A 25,253-nucleotide genomic window follows, 5' to 3' on the forward strand; every position below is an offset into this window, starting at 1 on the left:
ACAGCTGCAAGTTTTCATGTGTTATTTCACACACTGAATAGGAAGATAACCCTACAGTCTGAACACTTAACAGGATTTTTGAGGCTTCTATCACACACTCCACAATCATCTTTCTTCCCCTTGATCAAGGACCCTAGTTTAGCCATTCTTGACATGAACATTGTTCCATACTTTTGATTTTCCTTAGTAATTTCTGAATTTTGTCCAGATTTCCAGATTCAACTTTAAAAGTCAATTGCTGGACATGTAGCATTAGGTATTTCAATATGCATTAACAGGAAAATACAAACTTTCAAAATTACAATATACCTTGTACATATACCCTGAAATACTAAGTTTTTGTCTATCCTGACAGAACTCCTTCACATTCTTGATAATAATGTAGAAAAAAAAAGTAGCAGAGAAGATCCTTGGGGGGGGAAAAAAAAGCCCCAAATATCTTGAATATAACTTCCACTTACCTCCTTCATAAGTTGTTTTTGAGCTACATATTAATGCCAGATTTCCTATCATAAAGCCATCTTTATTACTCCACCTTTACAGTAGCATTTGTCTTTGCTTTGCCTGATGGACAAAGTGGATAAGGGATACAGAAAAAACAAACTAAGACTTTTGAGTTATCAGCTATCAGGCTAAGCTGGTGATAGCACTTGGGCCTGAAGCAGAGACATGGAAAAAGACCTCCTGAATATACAAGAAGTAATCCAGAATTGAGCTGGTATTTCTTCAATTCTATTCAATTTTAAAAATATCAACACAAGGGATTGTACATACTACTGAAATAAATTATTTCAATCCTTAAGTGTAACACTGATATCGGCTGTTTTCTTCTGTACTTGACTGCTTTCCATGTTTAGGAATAGGAAAAAAAAATGCACCTACATATAGCTGTTACAACAAACTTGGGTTCTTCTGGCCAAAGGTGTAAGAAATATATATGAGTGTCATTTTTCAGTACCAATTTCAAAGTGTGCATCTTTAGTAAGAAAACATTGAACACAGCATTTCTTAAATAAGTACTTTTACTCTGGATTTTTACTGTGATAGATAGAGCTATAAACTAAAATTCCCAAAAACAACAGATATTTCTGCTGCATTTTTTAAGGTTGTGATGTACGTGGTATCTGGTGGTACGTGGTAACTGATGAACCAGTTGATTTAAGAGTGTTGTTCTGTAGTCCTACTAAAAAAAAAGTCAGTGTAGATTCAATTCCAAACTCACTTATGTGCATCTGAAAGCTACAGCCACTTATTTTCATCACACCCCATGTCCTGCAACATTTTAGAATCATTATGTCATGTTCTCCCCTTTCTTTCCTCTCTGATGTAGCAGAAGAACTTGACTTTCTTCCACCTTCTAATTAACTCTGAATGAACTCATCGAAAAAAATGTTCTCTTAAAGTACTGGTTAACCTGACAGCAAAAATAAAGGGGAAAAAACCAAACTCACCAAAATACTCATCACTGGAAAAAATGTAAACAAAAGGCCATGAGGGACTATTCTTTTTCATTATAACATTTCTCTTGCATTCTACATACAACAAACTAGCATTTAAGGCACATAAATACAACAACCCTTTAAAAGTCCAGTAATTTTAATTAATTAATTTTCAAAGAGAAATTTGAACATTACCAGTACTACAGAATTCATACAATTTGATTTTTTTTATTCCCTTCAATGAAAATTTAGGTATTTATTTCTTAGTATGTAACAAAATTTACTTTTAAAAGTAAATTCTCTTGAGTACATCAGGTTTTGTCATTTTGTTTGCTTTGTGCTTTTCTTTTCCACATTACCAAGCCCTTTGAAAAGACTGAGCTGCTTCCCTTTTCGTCCTCTCCTTTCCCTTTGCCTCCACTTCCTCAAAGAGACATGCTTAGTTTTGGAATTTCTGTATCACAGGCAATTCAACTTCTGAAACAGACTATGTAGATAATCATAACGAATTTGCTAAGAAATTAACTTTTTGAAAAAGCTTCAGTAATAACCTCTGTATACATTTAAATATAAAGTGTACTTCAGTGCACGGTTGACAGCATTTCTCCAAAGTTACTTACTGTGATTGGAACTGCTCAAAAATTCTGTGATTAACTATCCACCTTACCCAGAACCATCAAAAAGCCTTTAGATTTTTCACAATTACACCTACTTAAAGAATTTTCAGCGAGTTATTTTTACAGAAAACATTACACTTTAAGACACTGAACTTGTATGTAACATTTTTACCATAAACCCATATTTACAAGTTTTCTCTTCAAGTTCCTACCCAAGAGCCTAGGCCCTTTTTAATTCAGTCATTTTTAGAAAGAAATTCTATTATAGAAAGTTTTCACAGTTCTCAAAGACAATTCCGGTTTATGTATAATTACATTAACTTTCAACATAATTAGTTAGGAACAAACATGCCCTTTTGAAAAAGCACTTGCAGTTAATACTAAACAGAGCATAATAAACACATGTTTATCTTTTCATCTCTCTGCCTTTTACTCCCCCACAAGGAGCAAACCTAATTATAACATGATCTCCCATTAGGAACCACACAGTACTGAAGTGCAATATTTGGAAAAGTCAGTTCCATTAGAATATGTACATACTGTTTGTGTTTTTAATGCATCATAAACATCACCATATCTATTCATCCTTAATGCAGACCATATCCTTGGGTTTACTAAGGCTCTTCACTTCCTCCAGCAGTCTTCTAGGTGTCAAAATATGAGTAGAACCTGACAAAAGAACGTATGAACTCTATCAGTCAAATTCTGACTTTCAGACATTCCCTCTTTAAAACATGTCAGTGTTTTTTACTGCACCTGGAAGACTGACAAGTGCAACATGTCAAAGTATTTTCTTATAAAGCACCACCATGTAAGTGTCACCATTAGATAGGCAATGTCCCTCTTCCCACACTCAGACATCCAGATCAGGACTCACACTTTGAACCCAAGTTTCAAGTCCTGCTCTGTCCTGTTTGAAAGACAGGACTGAGGCTGGGCAATTGTCCCAGCCTGCAAGAAACCTGCCATTCTGTGAAAGGATGAGTTAATGAGAGGCTTTACCCTAGAGTCAACAAACTATATGGAGTCAAGATTATCACATATAGTAGTGTTCCACATAAATACCAGTTACAAAAATTGGCTTTTACTGACTAAAATTTCCTTGAAATAACAAAATTAAAGTCTTGAGCAGCAAGGAAAATCCATATTATTCTTCAATACACAAACACCTCTCTTATTCTCACAGAGTGATTATAACTTCTGCCATGAAGGGTCACCCTGCAGTTCTGAAGGCAACAAGTAGTGTCACTCTCAATGGGCTAACATTCCTGGGGTTCTGAATCAGGAACACAGCCAAACCTTAATCTTCCACTAATCCATGTGGAAATTTGGGAACTATCCCCTTCCCTCAAATCAGGATTACAAACAAAACTACAATAATCACCTCTAAACAAAAGGGAACCTGGTTCTATGGTGAATGCCAGATAGCCCAGCGAAAGAGTCACCTACACTAAACATGGTATTGTAAACAAGTCTCAGGTGAAGAAATAATCTGGTTAAACTACATTCCTGTCGTCCTGGTCTTTCCATTACTACTCAGAACTAGAGCCAGCATTAAAACTACCTCAACCACCACCAATGAAACCAGCAAATAAAAAATAAACCAAAACAAAACCAACCGCACACAAACACACCTATAATACCCCTAAATATTTTGAGGTAACAGATTCTAGATCTCAGAACCAAGGTTGGCATTGTTTTAGGGAACAAGATTTATCTGAGTAAATACTCAAACTTTTATTTGAATACAAAATTTATTTGAGTAAAATCATGGTAGAAATTCAATCTGAGTCTCAGACTAAATTTAAATGCCAGATGTAGACCTCTCAAGCAATTTTGAACGGTTTAGATGACCCTGCATGCAGCCATCAGCTGGCCCTACAGATGGACACAGGTCTGTGGTAAGGTTCTGTACCTAGGAGCTCTGTTCCTATATATTATATATACATACACACACACACCTGTTTTAACACCTAATTATTTCCTGTAATGCTATTTAAAATTCATTTGAAGCACAGCAGCTGATGGAACAAGCATTTACTACTTCTGAAGTGCTGCGAGATTGCCACACCAGCTGCCAATCACCAAATCTTAAGCAGGGGAGTTTTCAGGACCCAAGCAGTTAATAACTGCATGGCTTATGCAAAGCCTCTCAAGTAGCCACAACAGAAACTAGAAAAAGTTGCAAAGTCAACTGCGCTACACTGAAAAAGTGGTTTGGGGTTTATTTGTGTTGGATCCCAGAAACCTGGGATTTTTGACCTTTCTGTGCTGCCTGGCACTGACCCCCTGGAGAACACTGCTTTTGACCTGAAGCCTTGCATGATGAAGTTAGTCACAGGTGTGTAGTTAAAATAGAGGTATGTGATTTCACATGGGGAAGAGTTTTAAATTTGAGCTTTTCATAATATAGTAATAGGTATGGGACAAGATGGAGGATTTGGGGTGTTATTTGCTTTCTATGTATGTATATAAAACACACTTGTATTTTAACTACAAATTTGGAATTTGAAAATTACATTTGGAATTACAAATTTGAAAGCTCAAAAATCCCAGGTTTCTGGGATCCAACGATTTATTTAGTTTTTTGGGTGGAATTTTGATTAGGATTGTTGGGGTTTGTTAATGCTTCCTTTCAAAGGAGCAATTTTTTATTAGTCTGTCACCTTTCCTACTTCCAAAAGCAATGAGAGTAGCAAGTGCCACTGGAGGTAAAGCACAGGAGATGCAGAAGTTTATGAGGAAACCGTAATACAAAGAAATAGAGGTCACTTGAAATCCTGTTCGCTATACACTCTAACATAATTTTTCTGTAGAGCATAACTGCTTTGTACTGCTTTGTAGAGCATAACATCTTGTGGCAAAAAAAAAAAATCCCTCCAAACATCACATAGTTGAGATAAACTGAAAAGAAGCTTTTAAGTGCGTAGTTTTAAGAAATACACCGGCAATAGTATTAGAGCGGTGAACCAACAGAGGGAATCAGAAAAAACGATTCTTTCATTTTCCAGAAGCACACGTTTTACAGCTTTCCCACAGCAAGCTTACCAATAACAACTTCACAGGACTTGTAGGCCTCAGAAACTTGGTAGGCGCTGCGCATCTCCGAGTACGTGACTCCCCCGATCACAAACACAATCAGCCTCGCAGCGCTCCTCCGCTCCTCTCTGTAACTCGCTCTGGGCTTCTGGCGTGCACTGCAAAACATTTCATAAGGTGACATTTCTACAGCTTGCCTGGTGAATTTTTTGGTTAAAATTAGTCAATAAGCAGTAGCGATTTCTGTCATGCAGTTCATGGCTTGATTGTTATTTCAGCAAAAGTATTTAGATAAATTGATAACTTGTTTTTATTAAATTTTTAAAATTATCACATGACTCAAACTGTTTAAGTATGGCCAGTGGGAAAATAAACACAAAACAAAAACCTTGTTGCACACACAGCTAACATGCCAAGGACTCCTGCCCAGCAGCTTAACTCTGCATGTTCCCAATTCCAGTGGCATTTTTCATAAGAGGTTCATTTGAAAAAGCTGGAGTCTTAAGTTTTACAATCTCTGAACGTGAACAGAATCTTTAAAGAAAGTATTTGTCTGTTATCAAATCAGATTCTGGTATCTAGGAAAAACAAAAGCAGCCTGAAGCTCTTAGAAGTCTAATACATGTGCAGTAACTGCAGACTCAGGTTAAGTTGTCTGCAGTTCAGATCTCTCTGAACTAGTGCCTTCAAGATTCCCATGTTTCACCAGCCTATAAGACAGGGATCAAGATCCAGTGTACAGGGACTTGCTCCAGTATTCCCTGACACTGATCATTCTAGTGCATATCCAGGAACAGAAGGATACACCACCAACAATTTAATTAGAAGTGGATTTAGAAAACCTATTTTCCTAAGGCTGTGCGTCTCTACGTTTTGGTTTTTATTTGGTAAGGCACAAACTCCAATTCAAATGTATCTTCCACATTTGGGAAATGCTGAATGTTTCCCTCCCTGAATTCCAGCATCTGATTAAGTGCAGTGAGCATTCCTGAGAGAGGAACGCTCTTGGTGGGCATTCCTGTGATAGAAACATTCTTGGGAGTCTTTATTTTCTCACCATTTAAATAACACTATAAAAAGTGATAATGCTCTCAAATCATCAGGTTTTGGTCATGAGGTTCAAAGGCTAGTGGAATTAAAAAGAGAAAGAAGGAACAGTATAAAAAAAAAAAAATCCAAAAATCGCCTGTCAGCAACAATCATTAAATATGCAAGTACACATTTCATATTCATTGGCAGCAAATTCATTTCAAGATCTTCAACTGTCCTGGACTTGTCTAAACCACTCCCTGGCAACAGGGGTCAAATGCCTAACAGGCCCATATTTCCTAAGGAGAGAGCCTACAGAAGATTAAATTAATTTCATGAGGTCATTAACCCAAATAATGTCACCACTACTAATATAGCAGAGATAATTTCCAGAAGTAAAAGATTCTTTTTACCTCAGTCACAGTACTGAACGTTCATTCCTGAAACTACTCCCCACTAACAAGCTCAATGGTTTAAACTTCTCATTCTGGGGATATGAAATGTTATTTCTAACCTTGAAGCAAAATGGAGATACTGCAAATAAAGCCATACATTGCTAAGAATTATTAAAATAACAACCAAGTTGTTTTAGATGAGATAAAAATATAGGCTCAGCATATTTACCTGACGTGTTATTTCACTGTTCAGTAAACACATTTCTGTAAGGCTTTAGAATGTAATGAGATCTGGGTAAATTATGTTTCAGGAAACTAAATCATTTACCTTACTGCTCCTGAACCATTCCAGGTGGGAGGACACCGGGAACAATAAGGCCAGTCTTTTGAATCTAATTTGTTTTCTATAGCATCCTGAAGAGCAAAATAAAGACACACTTTAAAAAGCCATACAGAGCTTAACCCCACCAAGTTTCAGCTTTCAGAAAGGATGTCTAACTGGAATTTCATGCCAACACATGCAGCCCAACAAATAACTGCAAGTAACATCTCATGAATAACACTCCTATGTAACAAAATGCTAGATCACATAATACTAAAATGCATTATAAGTGCTTTGTGTATCACAAGGAATTGTGAGTACACATGCCTTTTTTTATAAACACATTGCTGATTTAACTGTTCAGATTTCACTAGCAGCTTTTCATCTGTAATAATCTTAATATATTTAATTTCTATCTGGCAATGTATGAGAGAAGTCAGAGTCCCCTGAAAACATAAAAACATGTGAAAGCCACCAAGAATCTAGGAACGACAGCACTGGGTCAGACTAACAGTCCAGTAAACTCATTATCCTGTGTGACACCAGCCACTGACTGATACTTAGGAAGAGGTTTAAGGACAATGAAACTACACTTCTGGCAAGCAACACCTTCCACGCTCTACCACACTACAGTTTAGACTGGAATTGCAGTTTAAAGACCCACTGGAGTTAAAACCAAGAAGATACAGATCTTTAAATTACACCAAACACTGCCAATACCAGGATAAGCTGTTCTAAAAGACTTCTTGCTTTCACTTGCATTTGCTTCACCTTTAAAATGACCTCTAATAAGAAGAACTACTAACAGCAACCTAAAGTTCTATATTGGAGACAGACTAGATGTATTGAACAAAATTAACTCAAATACTACAGAATTCAAAAGACTGGTGTAACAGCTCACTCGAGTAAATATCTGCACTGTACCCATGAATTAATTAGTTGGTGAAATTTACCTCCATAACATCTTTGATAACAGGAGTCCACCTAGAAAGCTGAAAGGTTTCTTCTTTAGAACGGTCCCTTCTTGTATATTTATGCTGCTGAGCAACAAACTGAAAAGATTTTCAAAATATTGTTGCATTATTTAGTGTTTGGATTTTTGAAACTTACTAGCAGTCAGTAGCAGAAGGAGGGGGGGATAAGTATGGATTTTAAAGAAATAACAATAATGATAAAGAACAACAATTAATACCTCTAGAATTCAGGACACACTAGAAATACTAACTTCAGAGACAAGGAACTGAATAAGTTGGCAGTTTCCAAAATAAACTAGCTCAAGTCACCATCTGGTAATTGCAGAGGGAACATCATGGGTATCTTACTTTCAACAACTAACATGAATAATTTTCAAAGGATTTACCACTTAAACATTACAAAAGAAGAATTCCTAGTAACTATCTGCTTCCAAACCTAGACCTGAATAATATCGTTAAGAGTTGCTGAAAGAGCTGTAGGTCCTTGGACGGTAGGAAATTACAAAATAAATAAATACATTCTTACTGAAGAGATAACAGGAACATCAAGGTATTTCCAATTTCTTATCATATCACTATCACTTCCTATTTGTACATTCTGGATCAGCTTGTCCAAGTTCTCCTGGGTGGTTCCTTCAACATAGGGAAAACAGACAACAATTACCAAGTGACTGTGAGTAAGACCAGTTCTGTCTCACACATTCCATTATTTAGTCCAGAACTATTTTGTTTGTTCTGTGTGACTAGTCTAAGTTTAATGTGATACTATATTTTAGATAAAATTTTGTTTAATGGATTGTTCTTGAGACCAAAATTCAATATTGTTACAGACTCCTCAGGTCAACATTCTGCCAATTTTCTCCTCTTCTACAACAAATGTTTCCCTACTGACTTATTTTCAGGTTGCAACAGACACAGAACTCCCCCTTTAACAGCTTCAATACCACGTGAAAACAAGAGAACAAACTACTGCACACATGCAAGAATAAGAATGATATTAAAACACTGTATGAATCTAGAATTGAATTACACCTCTTAACACTTCACCAATAGTATCTTTGCTACTTATCTGAGAAAAGATACAGCGGATGGACAGGATTTCTTTCAAACCCAGCTATCAACTCCAATGCAGAGTCTTAGATTAACTAAAACCACTGTACTATCCTAAAACTTGAGTTCAAGCTCATAGCACTGAAGAAAAAAAACACAAGGCAACTTGTCGTACCATTTGTGCTAAAGATATACAGGAGAATAGCTCTGATTTTGTCATAGCTGTCATGACTTTTGTTGAGCAGAACTGGAAGGAGGACCCTCATAGAGTCTTTTACTTTTTGACCTTCTGCATCAGTTCCAAGAGCCAAGTCCTAAATAAATTCAAAATAAAAATGGACACCATGGTTAAAATCATGGTTAAAGTAATTTAAATCAACACTGCTCTGTGAAGCAGTGTTTGAAAGCAGTGTTTGCCTCTTTCAAAGGCATTTTTATGAAACCACAGGTTTCAGGAAACAATCAAGGTGCATCAATTTAAACTCAGTACGACAAGTCTGACATTTATTTCAATAGTTATTACTATTATAGTGAGATATATATATATATAAGTATAATATATATTATATAATATATATTGCTATTATTACTACTACATCATTATAATAACACTACATAACACTCTTAAACATTTAAAACTGTTTATCTAGAATTCTTAGCAATGTAAATTATAGTCACAGTGTAATGCCTCACCTAAAAGGTGCTTTTCCCAGACATTTAAAAAGGGCCTCCCTCTGCACAACATATTAAAGCAACCTCAGTGGAATTTTTGAGCCTTGGAATTAAAACAAAGGTGATCCTTATACAATTAGCCAGATTTCAAGAGCAAAAAAAAAACCCAAAACTCATAGGAACACCTCCTTATTGGGAGATTAAGAGCCTTGTATATTGCATTAAGTTTTAATACTACCACCTTCAAAACTGATCTCAAAATAAAGGCAAGATACACAGTAGTTTAGTCAGTTAAAACAAGCTTCTGTTCTTGCAAACAAAAAAGCGGTACTTGCAATACCTGCAAAGTTGCATTTTTAAACATACCTGTTCAGTTTTACAGAGCCTTTCTATGTTAGATTTGAACTTGGTCATGCAATCTTCTGCTATGTTAAGATGAACAACTTGCTATAAGACAGCAAGAACAAAAAAAAAAAAAAGAAAAAAATGACAAGCTGCCATAGCCTGAATTTTTTTCTAGCATATCCATCATTTTACTGGTTACAAGAGTCAATCCTTCAGTACCATCATGCATTTTCTGTGTTTTCCCCTTCACTTAGGAAACAAGTTTTCTTCTCTAAATTTTACAGTAGGTGAAAACATTAATTTGGAGAACAGCTATATGGGGCACACTACAGGAAAATGACAGACTAAAACTAGACCACAACAAAAAGTTAAAGAGCACAGAATTATTTACTGTGAAGTTGTGATTACAAAAGACCCCTTACCTTACTAATCTCCTTACGACAGAGTGGCATCTTCTTCATCAAGTGGGACAGAGCAGATATGGATAACTGGAAATAAATGACACAAGCTGAAAATCTGTTCCCCCAACAAATTACATGCTTATTTCCCTTCCTGTTGCAACCTTGCTTCTCTCAACCCCTGAAAACTCCAGTTGAGAAAAGCCTTAATTTCTGCAGTAGATCCGTGAGAATCTGAGCAGCTGAAAATAACTAAATTACCAGGAAAAACAACACCTCAACTTAAACAACTTACTTTTCCTTCTGCTGCTTTTGTTTTTGATGAAGTGTCTTTCAAAATTTTTGCTAATTCCCTGAAGAAAAGAGGAAAATAATGAAAGGTAACAGCACATGAGTTCTTAGGCATTTTCTTAAAATCTTAAAAGAACAGTGCAACAAGAAATTCTGAATGAAAGTAAAAGCCCTAAATACCTGCCCATCTTCAGAGAAAAGTGTGATTTTTTACAAAGGAAATATTAAACATTCTATTTGCAGTATCTTCATAATGTCATTTGATGCAGCAGCTTGGTAATATTGTATGCAAAATAATCCCTTCAGATTTAAAATATTTGAAAATATTTGCCTGGAAATTACTTGATTTCTATTTACTTCAAGAACTGCAAGTAACATTAGTGTAACTGCCTACCTGGGTACGTACCATATTTTTGAAAGACAATTTCTCCCTGGCATTAATTACTTAACTGAATCTAATCTGCATTGCAAACCATCTTCATTACTGCCTGTATTCCCACTGAACAGCTCAAAAACCCTCTCTCTCAAAGAAACCAAGCAGCTGGTTTTGTTATTTAGTCACATACTCTATCACATCTGCAATGTGCTTGTGCCTCATCTTCACCCACAGGTCATCATCTTCCTCCAAAATTGCCTCCTTTTCCTTCCCACCGGAGCCTTCTGTTTTGTATCTTCCAAGAAAAAATTCAGACAATTACTTGGGGTTTGGGTTTCCTCCAATCCTCATCACTTATTACATACCATCTGAAACAGTTGAATCAACATCAATGGTAAAAGCAGTAATAGACAAAACATTTTAATTTATAAGCCAAGCTATTGCCTGACAAAATATAATTTACAGGAGGATTTTACATATTTTAACATAGATGCAGCAGATTAATTTTACAAAGATGATTTGGGGGAATAGCTTCTGGACATTCTTTTAAACCAACAGTAACTAGAGTTTTAAGCACACATTTGCATGCACCTCAATTTCTCTTCTGTTTTCAGTGTCAACTTCCCTTTGGCTTCCAACACAAACTGCACAAATACACCCTGCAATTGCCAAGTGCAGCTTTCTCTGTATACTATAAGACTCTATAGCTAAAGGAAAATGAAGTCACATTCACTAACAAAATGCTAAGCAGGACAAAGTACTTCACATGTGAAAAACAGCTGCACAGTATTACAGAGCAGCTATTACATGACTATAAATAGCAATAAACCCAGAGACAAGACAGCAATCATGCCACACAGTATCTTCACATTTACAGAAACTCACACAGTGCAGATTTCCAGAAAGCAAAGGAATGAAAAAAGTTACAAAATAAATGATGAAAGTCAGATTGTGGCTACCTAGAAAACACTCTGCTACATCATCATACCCAGCAATCAAACCCAGAACCAGAGAACTCTACACTTCCTATTAATATCTTCCCTCAGTGCTTCTGACTGAAGATACACTTTCCTCTTTGCTTGGCTAAACAATGGTCAGGTCACTTTTGCTGTAGTGGGTCACCAGAAAGCAGAGTCCTACCAAAACCAGAACAATCAGACAGTAAAGCATATAACTTAGGCAAATTAAGACTACACTACTCCAAACAGTGCTTATAAACTGAACATGACTGATTTAAATGTGTATTTACAATAAGACATGTAAATTTTAACAACTACACAAATTAAATGACAGAGCTATAAAAGTGAGTATTCCTGAGAACTAACCCAGCTTTTTCTCAGTATTCAGTTAGTGGTACTGCTTGTCTTGTTACACCAAAAAGGTTGAGAATATGAAAGGAAATCTAGAGAATCTCAATGTGCACTCACAAGGCTTTACTTCAAGAGTAGTACAAGGCTCTTCAGTTCTTAAAAAATGCAATTTGTTGGACTCAAACCTTAGCAAAAATGCCAATTAGATCCTACCTAATCTCAACTAAGACAGCAAGTCAAGAAAAAGATGAAGTTACAAATCCAAGAAGAACGACTATCAATAACTGAAGCAACCATTATGCAATATAAGCAGCTAATATTGCCATGGTGCAATTGAGCTAAACAATTTTCAGGGATTTTATAATCAAGAATAAACTATTTAGCTCTTTTATTTTTTTAAGTACTTGCTTGTATGTATCATTTTCAATGGGCAGCAGATCATATGCCATTGCCTGGAAGGTGAGCTCATGGAGTACAGTTGATACTGGGTCAAAGCCACGATCAATTATTATTAGTTGGGAGTGGGTTTTAGCCTAGAAAGCCATCAAACAAATACAAAGACAAGTACAGTACAAAGTTAATGCATGTTAAATCTATTTGCATTATGTCATAGCACTGCAGATATTTTTAGATAAATAACTGAAAAACACTGTACTATGGTCCAAGTGTTTGAACATTTTAATTACATACAATGGTTTAAAATACTAGTTTTAAGGCAATGCTCTTCACCCACTGCAACATACTCAGATATCTGAATTTTATTCATCTAGTGAACAAAAAACGTAAAAGAAAAACAAACAAAACCCAAAAAAGGTTGCCCAGAGATATAATAGATTACTTCATTGTTTGTATTGCAGATCAGATAGAGCTGCAATACGGAAAAAAGATCTCAAAAATTTCAACTGAAAGTTTCATTTTGGGATTTAGTGAAGTGGCAGTAACAGCAGGTACATTTATTTCTGTAGCAAAGTGCAAAGTCAAAGTCAGAATGGTTTACCCTGTGGTTCTGTGTTCAAGCAGCTGCCTTCATCAGGCCGCATTTGTAACGACAGATCGAAACCATTATTTATGTGAACAGCTGTATCTTTGTGGACAATAAATCCCTTCAGGGGAAACATTTCAATTCTGCAGCAAGCCCCTTCTACACATGGCCTTATGAAAGGTGATATTAAAATAACATTTATCAACTGGTCTTTAGGTTTGTAGCATCCCCCTACATTATCACAGGGCTAATTTTTCAAATAAAATCAGTTTGATCACACAAATACAGCTTTACTCCAACAGTTATCACCTCTACACTGCTTTCATACACAAAAACAACTAAATGGCAATTAGTTGCCTTTATTATTAAATAAGATCTATATTTGTAGAACTCAACTGTGGAAGAATATTCCAAAGATTTTCTTCCCCCCCTAGGCTTACCAAAAAAAAAAAAAAAACCTCAAACATTTTAGTTCACTTTCTACCTTTATTTGGCTTTTCTCATCTGTTTTGTAGTAGTTTTCAAGACTTTTTTCAACAAGCTGTGCAAGTTTGCTGGCTCTATCAGATGGTCCGCTGGAAAAAAGGAAAAATAACTTACATTTCTCCATCAGAACAATAAATTGCTACTTTAAAACACAAGATTGATCCTAGATTGATCCTTTGCTTTCACGAGTCTCTGGATTCCATTCTAAGTATTTCCAATATATTTTACTTTTCCATTATGATTTCACTCTTTGAATGCTTCAGGTATTTCACACAGCAGAACCAGCTTCAGGCAAAAGACTGGCATTAGCTGGCATCTGGCCCAGCTACTAAAGTTTCACTCAGAGGTGGGAAACATGAAAGAAAAAAAGAAAAATAACAGAAAAAAAAGAAAAATAACAGAAAAAAAAAAGTCAAGCAATTATTTGTTACCTTTGCAGAGAATAAGACACCACATTACACCAGAGAATGCAGTCCTTGAATACAATTTCAGAAGCCTACTTTGACTTCAAAGATAGTAAATCCCTTTCAAAGCTCAAAAGAGGCATTCTTCTCAGTATCTCTGCTACAAGAAATCCTGCTCCCATATGCCACAGCAATTCCTAAATTCCTTGGTGCCAAGCAGAGCTGCAAATGGCTGAACAGCAGCAGTTCTGTTACAGGATTATGCATATAAGAATGCAGCATATCAGTGTCACTACTGACCAGAGATGAAACAAACCATTCAGAACAAGACAGGGTATAGCAAGTACTGTTACATGCACAGAAAAACACTGCTCTACCTCCACTTCACAGATTCCTAACATTCCATATTTCAGACTTGTGGATTAAAAACAATTAATCCACAACCACACGGGAAAAAAAAAATAATCAAACTATGCTGCAGCCTTGAGCTGTAACCAAATAATGTGGTAAGCCCAGAAGTGAAAACAATTACTAGAAAACACTAATTTTGCCCCACCTTTTATATCTTACTCCTGGATTCTCATCCAGCGTGGCACATAAGGTAACAATTTGTTCAGCCATGACTTGCAGTACAGCATCTTTATCCTTTGTCCTTTCCAGAGTGGGACTGTAGCAGCGGTAGAATGCATCAGGGATGTTGAGAGTAAATACCTATGTAAAACACAAGCAAGAAAAAAAGGACCTAACTTGCAGATTGCCAAACGCCTGGTAAAAAGTATGCCAATAATTTAAAACTATATGCTGCAAGAAAAGGTCACACACAGGACACTTTAGAACAAACAAACAAACCCACACTTCATTTCTCTATCCCTGCTGAGTTCATCTTCTTGTTCTCAGACTTTTTCCCCTATTACACGCCTACATAAATTAGTCTATTTTTCAAACTGCTTACAGGACAGAAGAAAGGATGGATGGATGGAAGGAAGGAACTAAGCACCCAGCACTGTCTTAAAATGCAGTATCAGAATGAGCATAGAAGGTACCAGGGTTAAATTGGTTTAAAAAAACTTTACATATTGTATCTGCTTTTAATATGAAGAATTTACCTTCAATAGCTGAAATTTTTAAAATGCATTAAATTTTGATTAAAGCAGCTTAGTACCAGAGAGACAAAAGGCTTTTTCAACAGTTCTGTAAATGGAATGCAAACATGGGAACAATCCCATGTAAATGGATTTTAGAGTCAGTAAAATGGATTTTCTCTAAAATGCCAGTAAATGGATTTTCTCTAGCTTCAGATGGACTCTGTAACTGCAGAGCCAAAGAAGAACATCCATCCAGATAAGGGGTTTGTTTCACGAGTAGATAATCACCTGGACTTTGCCCAGAGCTCAGCCTGATTATTTACTCTTAGCATCCCAGAAAGCAGGCAGACCACTTAACTTTGTTCCTCTGCAAAGGGTTCAAAAGGTTCTCACAATCCCATATACTGAGAATACAAAACTAACAGTAAAAATAAGAAGAGTACTGCCCAGCCTAAGTGCTGATTATTTTCAACTTCAGAAAAGTAGTCCTGATTTCTGCTTTCTTGGTTTGAGTCCTTCAGAGAATCAGAACCACATTTTTCATAGGCTTTATTTGGTAGAGAAGAGCAGCTTTGGAATGTTTCCAAAAACCAGCTTGAAACAAAACTTTTAGACATCAATCTCACCAGAAAGCAAACAAAGAGGCCACCATACTATTATCCCCTGATGGATTCTCAACCAATAAAGAACCCTTTGTAATTAAAAGGACTGTCTTCAAACCAGGAAACTGCACCACAGTGAGACAGGGCTAGCAGCCATCCCTCCTATATTCACCTGCCACTTGGTACACATGAGAGTTGTCACCCTTGATACGCTGATAATGTTTGACATGGAAAACATTCATGGTTAGTTCAGGTAAGTTCTCCAGCCCCCAGAACTGGGCAGAGCTTGGAGGCTTCACCCTCTTAGTGAGTATCAGTATTCATTTCAGCCTTCTGTGTCTGATGAAGGGGATGAGCAACAAATTATTTCTCAACACAACACCTACTGTGTGGCTGCACATGGAAAACACCTATTGGTTACCACTGGTAGTATTGATCTTTAATTGAGAAAACAAGATTTCCATGTTTTCCTCTCACTGAAAGGACTGTGAGAGGAACACTGTCAAGTTGCATTAGTTTTTATTCCACTCCCCTTCAGTTCTCCTAGTCCATCTGTTCCCCCTTCCTTTCACCGAGTCCTACTTACTTCTATTCCTATGCACCAACCTATCACAGTAAAACCAGCAGTAACAAACTCTTACTGAAGACCAACCAGAATACTTGCCTGCTCTTAGGGAACAGATTCCTTCTTTAACCTCCCTATTGCAACCGACACCAAATCTTGCAAAGAGGCCAAGTGCAAAGAGTAAAATCCTTTGAGTACAAGAACATTTGTTTCCATCTCAAAAGCATAAGCAAGCACTGGAAATGTGCAAGCACTGGAAATTTCCAAATGGAAATATCTCACATAGAGTCTGTCAGTCAAAAGTTACATTCTATTTCATTGTTTTCTAAAAGGTCAGCAGCACTTGAAAATAAACCTCCGGGCTACTGTTTAAGGTTAAGAATTAAACTTACCTGAGACTCATAAGGGAAGAAGGAAATGTTAATCTCCTTACATCTCTTTATTGATTTTGCACACGAAGCCTTAATTTTATTGAAGAGGCTGTCAGGACAAACTAGGGAGAAAAAAAGAGACTCCAAGTACAAATAATTTGTATTATGCCAGCTGTCACCTCATTTATAAGCATACAGTATTCAGAGCAGACAATTCTAAATTAGGAACCCATTAACCATAAAATACAAGAAAAAAAAAATTGCCTAGTCTTCCTAAAGTGAAATAGACCATATAATCAATATTTTTTGACAAGTACCACTGCTCAATTTCTACTGGCTTTTTTGCAAGCAAAAGGCTGCTGAACATTCATTAGCAGTCTGCAACGGCGAAGGATATTATCAAAGTAAACATTTCTGCTATTTCTTATCATGTAGGAGAGAAAAAAAACAGCTCCCAAGCTACAAAAAGAAACCATGTGTACACATCTAAGAGTAAAACACAGAAATATGGAATTTAGTTATAGATCTCTAAAGCATTTCACCACACTTCCAGGCTACATTAGATTCCAGTCTAGAAATTGAATTTATGGAATACATTGATGGCACAAATACTACACAGACTTGGAAGTGACAGAGTTATTTCTCTAACTCAGGAGCTATTCCTCTCAACAGGAAAAGTTTTGGCAAGTATTCAAACTGAAAGCTCGCCCACTTGCAACCAAGGAGCATACAGCAAAATAACAGTAGTTCTCCTGCTGCTCCAAGATGAAATTAAGCAAGAAACCAAGAATTTGGATAGTAATTTAGTACTGCTTTGAGAACTACCAGTAGTAGATACGCACAGTCCACAAAGACAGGCAGGCCTCAGTGTCTGCCTTCAGCAGCACATTTGGGGCTTTTGTTTTCCCCTCTTTACACTCCATTTTAGTCATGCTGACTGACTCAGGGGCACGTGCAGTCACATTAACCCCATTCCCAATAATTGTCTCTGCTACACAACTAATGTCATGCATGCAAGGGCTGAGTAGGGCCCCTTCTTTCAGGTAAGGGAAAAAGCTGGCTCACAGGTCTGAAGGAACCACCTGAAGGAACCAATTACTAATACAGCTCTTGCAGAAAGTCCTTGTTGGAGCGTGTAAAACAGAAGCCTTTCTGAGTCCCTCAGACAGAGAAAAGAATGCAGGGATTGAATTAAAGCCTGTAGAGAAATTAAAATATATTAAACTACACAGACATGAAGTAGAAGTGTAAGTTTTAGTTTTAAGTAAGTAAGAATATTATTACCCACACAGATATGAAATAGAAGTGTAAGTTTTAGTGTCAAGTAAGTAAGAACATATTGTAAGTGCCTTAAGAGAGTAAAACACCCTAAAGTCTAGTTAAAGTTCAAGCAGCCTAAAGCCTAGTTAAAAGTTCAGAAACTTAGACCTAGACATAATGAAAACATAGTAAGAACGTTGCTTGCATTTTCTAGACAGAACAGCCAGAACCATTTATGTGAATAGATAGAGCTATATGTGTAAATTATGACCACTACTTTCGTACTCGAAAATTAAGATTCTAACAGGTGAAAGAGTGTTCAGGTTCGTGCTTTTAGCTCATTGGACGATTTATGAATAAAAACCCCTGTACTGAGGTGAGAACCACCACCATCATCACCACCCAGAAGAAGAAATGCCAGGGAGCTGCTTATACCCAGGACTCTATGCCAAAAAGCTTTAGCACAGACTCTAATATTCTGAACTCTTTGCCTTTGAGACTCATGTACTTTTGCAATGAACAACTTTACAGCAACCAACAACTGCTCTTGTTTCTTTGAAGACCCAGACCCATGAATAACTCAACAAGTCCTCATGCAGTTATGTTTTTAGTACTACTCTGTTCATATAGAGATACACAGTTTGACTCTGTCTTCCTCCACACTCCACTACAGGAGAAGACTGGAATACTTAAAAATAAAACTACATTACCTAAATAAAAGCAGAGATGGAGAACAATCAAGATGGTTTTGTTAATTGTGAAAGAAATTACTATTGCCACATAGCATGGCAACCCAGACATACGGTTAATGACTTGAGTCTCAAACCTTCTTGCAAGAAACAGGGCCCAAACTTTTTATTTATTGAACTCCAGACAAAAGAAGTGAGCAGCTTACTTATTTACCCATATAAAGTTACCAAACTACAATCCAAAAGCTCACTTACAGTCAGTGAAATACACGTATGCTGCTTTGTATCTGCTAGATGATTTAGTGATGAAGTCATCAATCAGTCCATCTACAGACTTACAGGGACAAGAAAAATAAGGAAAAAAAAAAAAACATCACGCCAGTGTTTTGGCTTTCTACACATACCAGATAAAACTTTTCCCTCCCTCCCTCCCCTCCTGCTGTATTACCAAGTCCCAGTTAGGAATACTGCAATTCAACATATGAGAAAGCACTGAAGTTTAAGATTTTTAATTCCAGATGAAGAATAACAAGCAATTACGGACGGTCAGCTATGCACCAAACTCATTTCAGGAAGCACACATATCAGAGAATTTGCATCATTTTCCACCTGTAACAGCACTGAGATTTACCCTCTCAAGAATTTTTAGGAAGTAACAGTAATCTCTTATCAGAGCCATTACTCTGAATTCTATTTTCCAGCGTATTGCATCATCATGTGATACAACATCTCTTTCAGCAAGGTTTCAATTGCTAAGCAATGATACAGTGCCTACATTGACCACAAGGTACACATTTGCAACATACTCCATGGTGGCACTACATTGTCTTTTCATCTTGGGAAATCAGGTATCACGCAGAGGATTATCTCAGAAAATGCAGAAGTACTGCACAGCTGTACACAGTAAATAAACATTTTAAAATAAGGGTATTTTTTCAGTCTGAAAGATCTTGTCACACTTTAAAATACTAACCTTTTTGGTGGGGGTTATTAAATATATTGCCTTCATGTGTGGGACAGGCTCACGAATTTTATATACATTCTCCACCACTAGAAAGTAAGAAATATTACATTTTTATAATTAGGAACATTATGTATATCTAAGGAAAACACCGCACATATTTTAATATAGAGTTGACAAAAATAAAGTAACAGCAATCAAGTTGTCCACAACATTAGAGGTAAGGACATACCTTCTGCCAAGAGCCTTGATTTATTTTTTTGTTATTTTATATAGAGAAGGTTATCACATGGAATTCTCAACTCTCGGTCTAGTGACAACTCAAGTTGTAGGACTAAATTCTCCCTAGGTATTCTACACTTCTACAACAGAATGGCAATGCAAACACACTCCAACTATGGGCCCCTCTTGGAAGCACAGGAACTCTCTTGGCAAGACAGCTCTTTTTCCAGCACACTGAAGGAGAGGGAAAGAAAAACTGTGCAGGGCATCATTTTGGACTACAGCCTCTTCTGTCCTTTGTTTGCCTAGTTCCTGGGCAATTAGTCTGTTTCAACATAATTGCAGGCACAAATTAAGACATTTTCAGCAAATGAGCTTCACTCATCTCTTGTTTTTCTCTGCTTAATAAAGTCATTACTGTACAGTGTTACAGTACACTAGCTTGAGAATGCAGAGAGATGCTTGTGGCTCAGAAATTTTGTGGGGGAGGAACAAAGAAGATAATGTCAGACAACCCGACGTGGAAAGACGGGTTCCTTTCAGCAGCATGCTCACTAAAAATGAAAGGTTTCTTCTTGATACAGAAAGGAAAACATGCTCACCAAAAGTATCTCACAAAGGATAAGTAGCACTTATGATTTAAAACACACACCAAAAAGCAAAATTGATACAGCTCTACTATTGTATTTCTAGAATAATCACGTTATACTGAATAAGTGGAATAAGAATAGTACTGTGGAATAAACAACCAAGTCTAAACAATGCCCTCTTACACAAGCATTTCTGAAAATCTAGACCTAAAGCTAATTAAAACTAGTTCATTTATATTTTGGGAATTTATTTCCATTTCAAAAATAGGCATCAGCAAACAAACACCCATTCCCACCTCCCAAAAAAACTCCACCAAAAACCCCAGACCAAAAACCACCACAACAACCAAACAAAAAAAGAAAGTAAAAGCACAAAAAACCTAATCAAACAAAACAATACCCTTAGAGCAATCCTTAGAAAAATATTTTAAAGGGGGATTTTAGCTTCCAGGCAGAGAAACATTTGGGTTTTTTATTTAAAAAAAAAAAAAAAACCACAGTTGATTTAATTACTGTAGAAGCCTGAAAGTCTACTTTTTAATATCCCTTAACTACTTGTCTTCATCAACCAAATAAAGACCTTTTCTTGCAAGGGCACTGTCAATTTCAGTCTTTCCCTTTTACTTAGCAAGATATTGCCAGTGGTGTATTAATAAGAATCATGCTTACCTGTGACACCCTCTGCCAGTAGATCAGTCATTTTGCAGCACAGTGACAGTAATTTAGTAGTGTAATCATCCAAAAGCATTATCTAAACACATTTTTTAAAAAACACACAATAATTTAGATAAATTAATCAGCTGTATTAAATCTATGTCACTTCTTCAATAACTTGCCATAGAAGTTTTAAGCTAAAACTATTTTATTACTGTGTTTATTTCATTACCTGCATACACCAACATTGCAGTGAAAAATTAATCTCAGAAGGCAGGTCCTAATGTGCCAGACTTCCAAAGATGAGCTCAATCTTAAATATGTGCTTTGTTCCCCCTACTCATACGAGAAAGTACTTGGAAAGTTTCACTTGGACACAAGTGTTATTCATTCCTGCTCATTTACACCGTGGCCTGCTCAAATGTAACTGTATTTATTTTAAAACTGCTTTATAGCTTAAGCAGTCCTAACAGGTATCATACTGCTGAATCCTGCTCCACATGTATTGCAGTGCAGTGTAATTTTTGAAACTGATAAACTACAATCTTTCAAAAGGAAAGTGAAGATAAACACAAGCAGTTTGTAATTTTCCTTCACAACTAATGAAAAAAAAAAATACTACAAACCTTTTCTTCCTGTACTAGCCCCTAGACTTTTCAACATGTATTATACAGAGACCTGAGTTACCAAAAGTAAAATCCATTATTTGGACAGAAAACAATCTTAAGTGAAAATGCCAGCCATTATTTTTATGTATTTGTTCTCTACTCAGTGAAACAGATTTCTTGTTCAAGTGAAGACAGAATTCTTACAAAAATTTGAACAAAATTGTACCTTCCATTCTTCCTCTTTTCTAAAGTCATCAAATACTGCTGATTTCAACCCTGTAAGAAGAAACAGTTTATGAGTTAGAGGAATTAAATTGTTACTAAGAAAGAAAAAAATAATTCATCCATTTAGATTCATATGTGCAAAGCCCTAAAAAGAAAAAAAAAAAAAGAAAAAAAAAACCAACCCATATTGATAAATACCTGCACAGAATTCTTCACCACAAACTGTCCCTGCCTGTTTCTAGGTCTGTACACAGGTGTAATGACAAATTTTTAACCACAGGAAAATTTTATTAACATTCATACTTCCTGAGAACACTCTTGCCAATTGGTTAGTCTTTAGCATTATACAGAATTCCTTTCAACAGAGTGTCCAACAACCTTGTCCGAAGTCTCAAGTACTATATTTTTTTATACAACATTTGCCTATAAAAGACACCAGAACACACAAATACATTTTTCTTTGAGTACATTCAACTAGTTTACAAAGGCTTTTTTTCTTCTACCTTTACTTCACAATCAAGGAAAAACTATACACAACCCTGACAGAACAGGGGGCTGCCAACTGTGTGGGGAAAAAAAAAAAAGAAGCAAACCACACCTTGACCAAATTAATGAGCCGTTTATAACACACTTCCTGAAGAAAAGACTGTTAAGCAAGTGCTACAAAAAACAGAATTGCAAAAATGCTGAATTGTTTCCAAAAATTAATACAGTTATCTGTGGCTAGGCTAGAACTTATGATACAAGTCTACAAAACGATTTAAAGTTGGACAGGGGGAGGGAAGACAGAATTCCTCGTGGAAAGAACTTTATTTAGAGTTTAGCTATATACAGCAGCTCTCTGTATTTCATGATTTTATCCACGGAACTACTGCCTCCTAAATACAGGTAGCTTTCTCTGTCTCCATAACTGTGAACTTAATTAACTAACTTGTGTGAATTAACTTTTCCACAGACTTCTGCTTCAATTCCACACAGCACAGGTGTAACTTCTGTGCATACTTACAGAGCAGGAACAAGATACACACTAACACAAGCTCCTACATAAAGCATCAGCACCATTATTTTCAGACAAATCAGTCGTAAAAAAAAACCCAATTTAAATGTTTGCTGAAACATTAGGAAGCAGCAGTCTATGGCCTTCAATTACCCATTTAAAAAGTGCCAGACTATGCCTAAACCTTAGTTCATCAATTTTCATTGTTGTTGCAGTCTTGGAAATACAAGAGGAAGTAGCTGACTAACAAAGCACTCATTTCAGAAGCTCGTCCTAACTAACCCTGCAATATAAATGTTTTGTTATTCACAGTCACTCTAATCTTTGTTCCTCACACTGTCAAGACCATTTTCAAAAGTCTTTATGGCCCTTAATAACACACACTTTGATCAAATTATTCCCTTTTAAGGTCCAAGTCTTCTATAAAATATCTCAGGATAAAACACTGGTTCTACAGTCACAGGCACAAATAAGAGAACAAGACAGCAGGATAAACAAAGCAGTAAAAGCGGGGATTTCTAAAGTTTAGGTTTTGAACAAAGGTATCTAATTCATAAAGGCAGGGTGCAGGTGCAAGCAGCTGAGGACTGAACTCCAGAGGGACAGTTTGCTTTTCATGTCTAGTGACACAAACAAATAGCTTTCAGGTAGAAACAGAGGAGAAAAATGAAAACAAGACGGCAGTAGGACCTTCCCATTTCAGTGACAGTCGCCAGGCTGGCTGAGCAGCTCGTGGAGTCACAACCTCAGTATAATTAACCTGGGGATGAGGCGGCCGCTAATGCCTTTTCCCCAAAGGTCTCACACTACCTGAAATACTATAAGCTTCTCTACACCAAGGAAGGAAGCAGTTACAACTCCATTTTCTGTAACAAACACCAGCAGAATTTCCTCCAAAACACGGAGACAAAAATCTGCAGTTCATCTGTAAGACTACCTGCGAACATCTTCAGCTTTTTCTACAGAAAATCGTGAAGCCTGACACAAAGAGAGAAGTGCCGCCCCGTGAGAGAGAGCCCCTTCTGAGGCCGGAGCCCGCTGCGACAGCAGCAGCTCGGAGGTAACAGAGAAGTGCTTGAAGAACTGGCTGAAGTTTTGGCTCTTCAAGAGCGAGCCCGTCAGGCTGGGTGTAGCCCGCAGAGCTCACCCTTATCTCGGAAAAAGGCACAAGCGTCTCTTTGCAGCGCTGTTTCTGCGGTCACCCGCGGCAGTCGCCTCCCACCAGCGCGCCCGGTCAACACCTGTAAGAGCCGGCAGGAGCCACCACCCACGGCCTCCGCCGTACCCCATCAGCCCACAGAGCCGCCGGGCCCGACCCCGACCCCGCTCGGCCGCCTCAGCTCCGACACTCAGCGCGGCTCCGGCCGCGTCCCGCGACCCCACCTCGGCGGCCCCCCCGGCCCCACACACGGAGCTGCGCGGAGCCGGCGCCTCAGCGGCGGAGGCTCCCGGCCGGCCCGCGCCCACCGAGCGGCCCCGGGGCGCTCCCGCCGCGGGGCCGGGGAAGGAGCCCCACAGTCACTCACTCTGCCACACCAAGCTCTTCAGCCCCCTCACCGCCGGCGCCATCTTGCTGCCAACCCCGCCTGGCAGCGCTGCCTTCCCCTCCCTCTTCAGGGGCGGCGGCGCAGGGCGCAGCCCGGGCCCGGGCGGGGCGGCTCCTGCAGGCCGAGGTCAGCCCCTCGGGAGCACGGATCAGCCCGCCGGGAGCCGTGCGCTCTTCGTCTGGCGCCATGGGGTCCCAGATTCTCGCTGGGGAAGTGCCCGGTAACGAGGGCTCGCCCCCTGAGGAAGGAGCCTTCTGCTGCTCCGGTGAGCCCGAGACGGCGGGAGCCGCTCCCGACCCCCGAGGCAGCCCCTGGCCAGGTGTGGGGAGCAGGGGGGAGCTGGACACCGCCTGGCCGGGGTGGCTGCCGAAACCTGCCCTGCTCCCAGGCCCCCTCGGGGGAAAACCGGGGCTCCCTCACGACAGCGGCCCCCAGGTTCCCGCTGACATGTGTGTAAACCAGCAAGGAAAACAGTGTCCCGTATCGACAGACACCTGTAATAGTCTGTCGGAAGTTACAGGTTGAAGACGTAAAGTCCTGTTCTCAAAGGGGAACCAGCAGCTGGAGCAAGTGCGAAGGAATGCGAGGAAAATTTCTCTTTCCACAATGCCAGGTACGAAGAAGCATAGTTCCCAGTCTGTTTGGCGGCGTGCCATTCAAAGGGAAGTACGATGAGGGCATCATTCCCGACAGACAAAAAAGATTCTTGTGCGTGGGCAAAAGTGTAATAGACAATGAGCCGAAGAGC

General features: G+C 38.1%; 1 protein-coding gene across 1 annotated transcript; it reads right to left on the reverse strand.

Moving 5' to 3' along the window:
* Window positions 1-1,035: 1,035 nt before the first annotated feature.
* Window positions 1,036-24,552, reverse strand: STXBP3 (syntaxin binding protein 3). Its single transcript, XM_062497830.1, has 19 exons — window positions 24,485-24,552; window positions 21,963-22,012; window positions 21,144-21,225; window positions 19,675-19,751; window positions 18,957-19,035; window positions 16,774-16,874; window positions 14,686-14,840; window positions 13,724-13,814; window positions 12,666-12,790; window positions 11,138-11,242; window positions 10,576-10,633; window positions 10,305-10,370; window positions 9,904-9,984; window positions 9,041-9,179; window positions 8,342-8,448; window positions 7,795-7,893; window positions 6,848-6,933; window positions 5,105-5,253; window positions 1,036-2,725 (listed from the first exon to the last, which is right to left on the reverse strand). Exons 1-19 carry the CDS (start codon window positions 24,525-24,527, stop codon window positions 2,634-2,636), a joined length of 1,785 nt encoding a protein of 594 aa, XP_062353814.1. The 5' UTR covers window positions 24,528-24,552; the 3' UTR covers window positions 1,036-2,633.
* Between the last annotated feature and the right edge of the window lie 701 nt (window positions 24,553-25,253).

This window comes from Cinclus cinclus, chromosome 8, assembly GCF_963662255.1.
Source record: "Cinclus cinclus chromosome 8, bCinCin1.1, whole genome shotgun sequence".
NCBI classification, from domain to species: domain Eukaryota; kingdom Metazoa; phylum Chordata; class Aves; order Passeriformes; family Cinclidae; genus Cinclus; species Cinclus cinclus.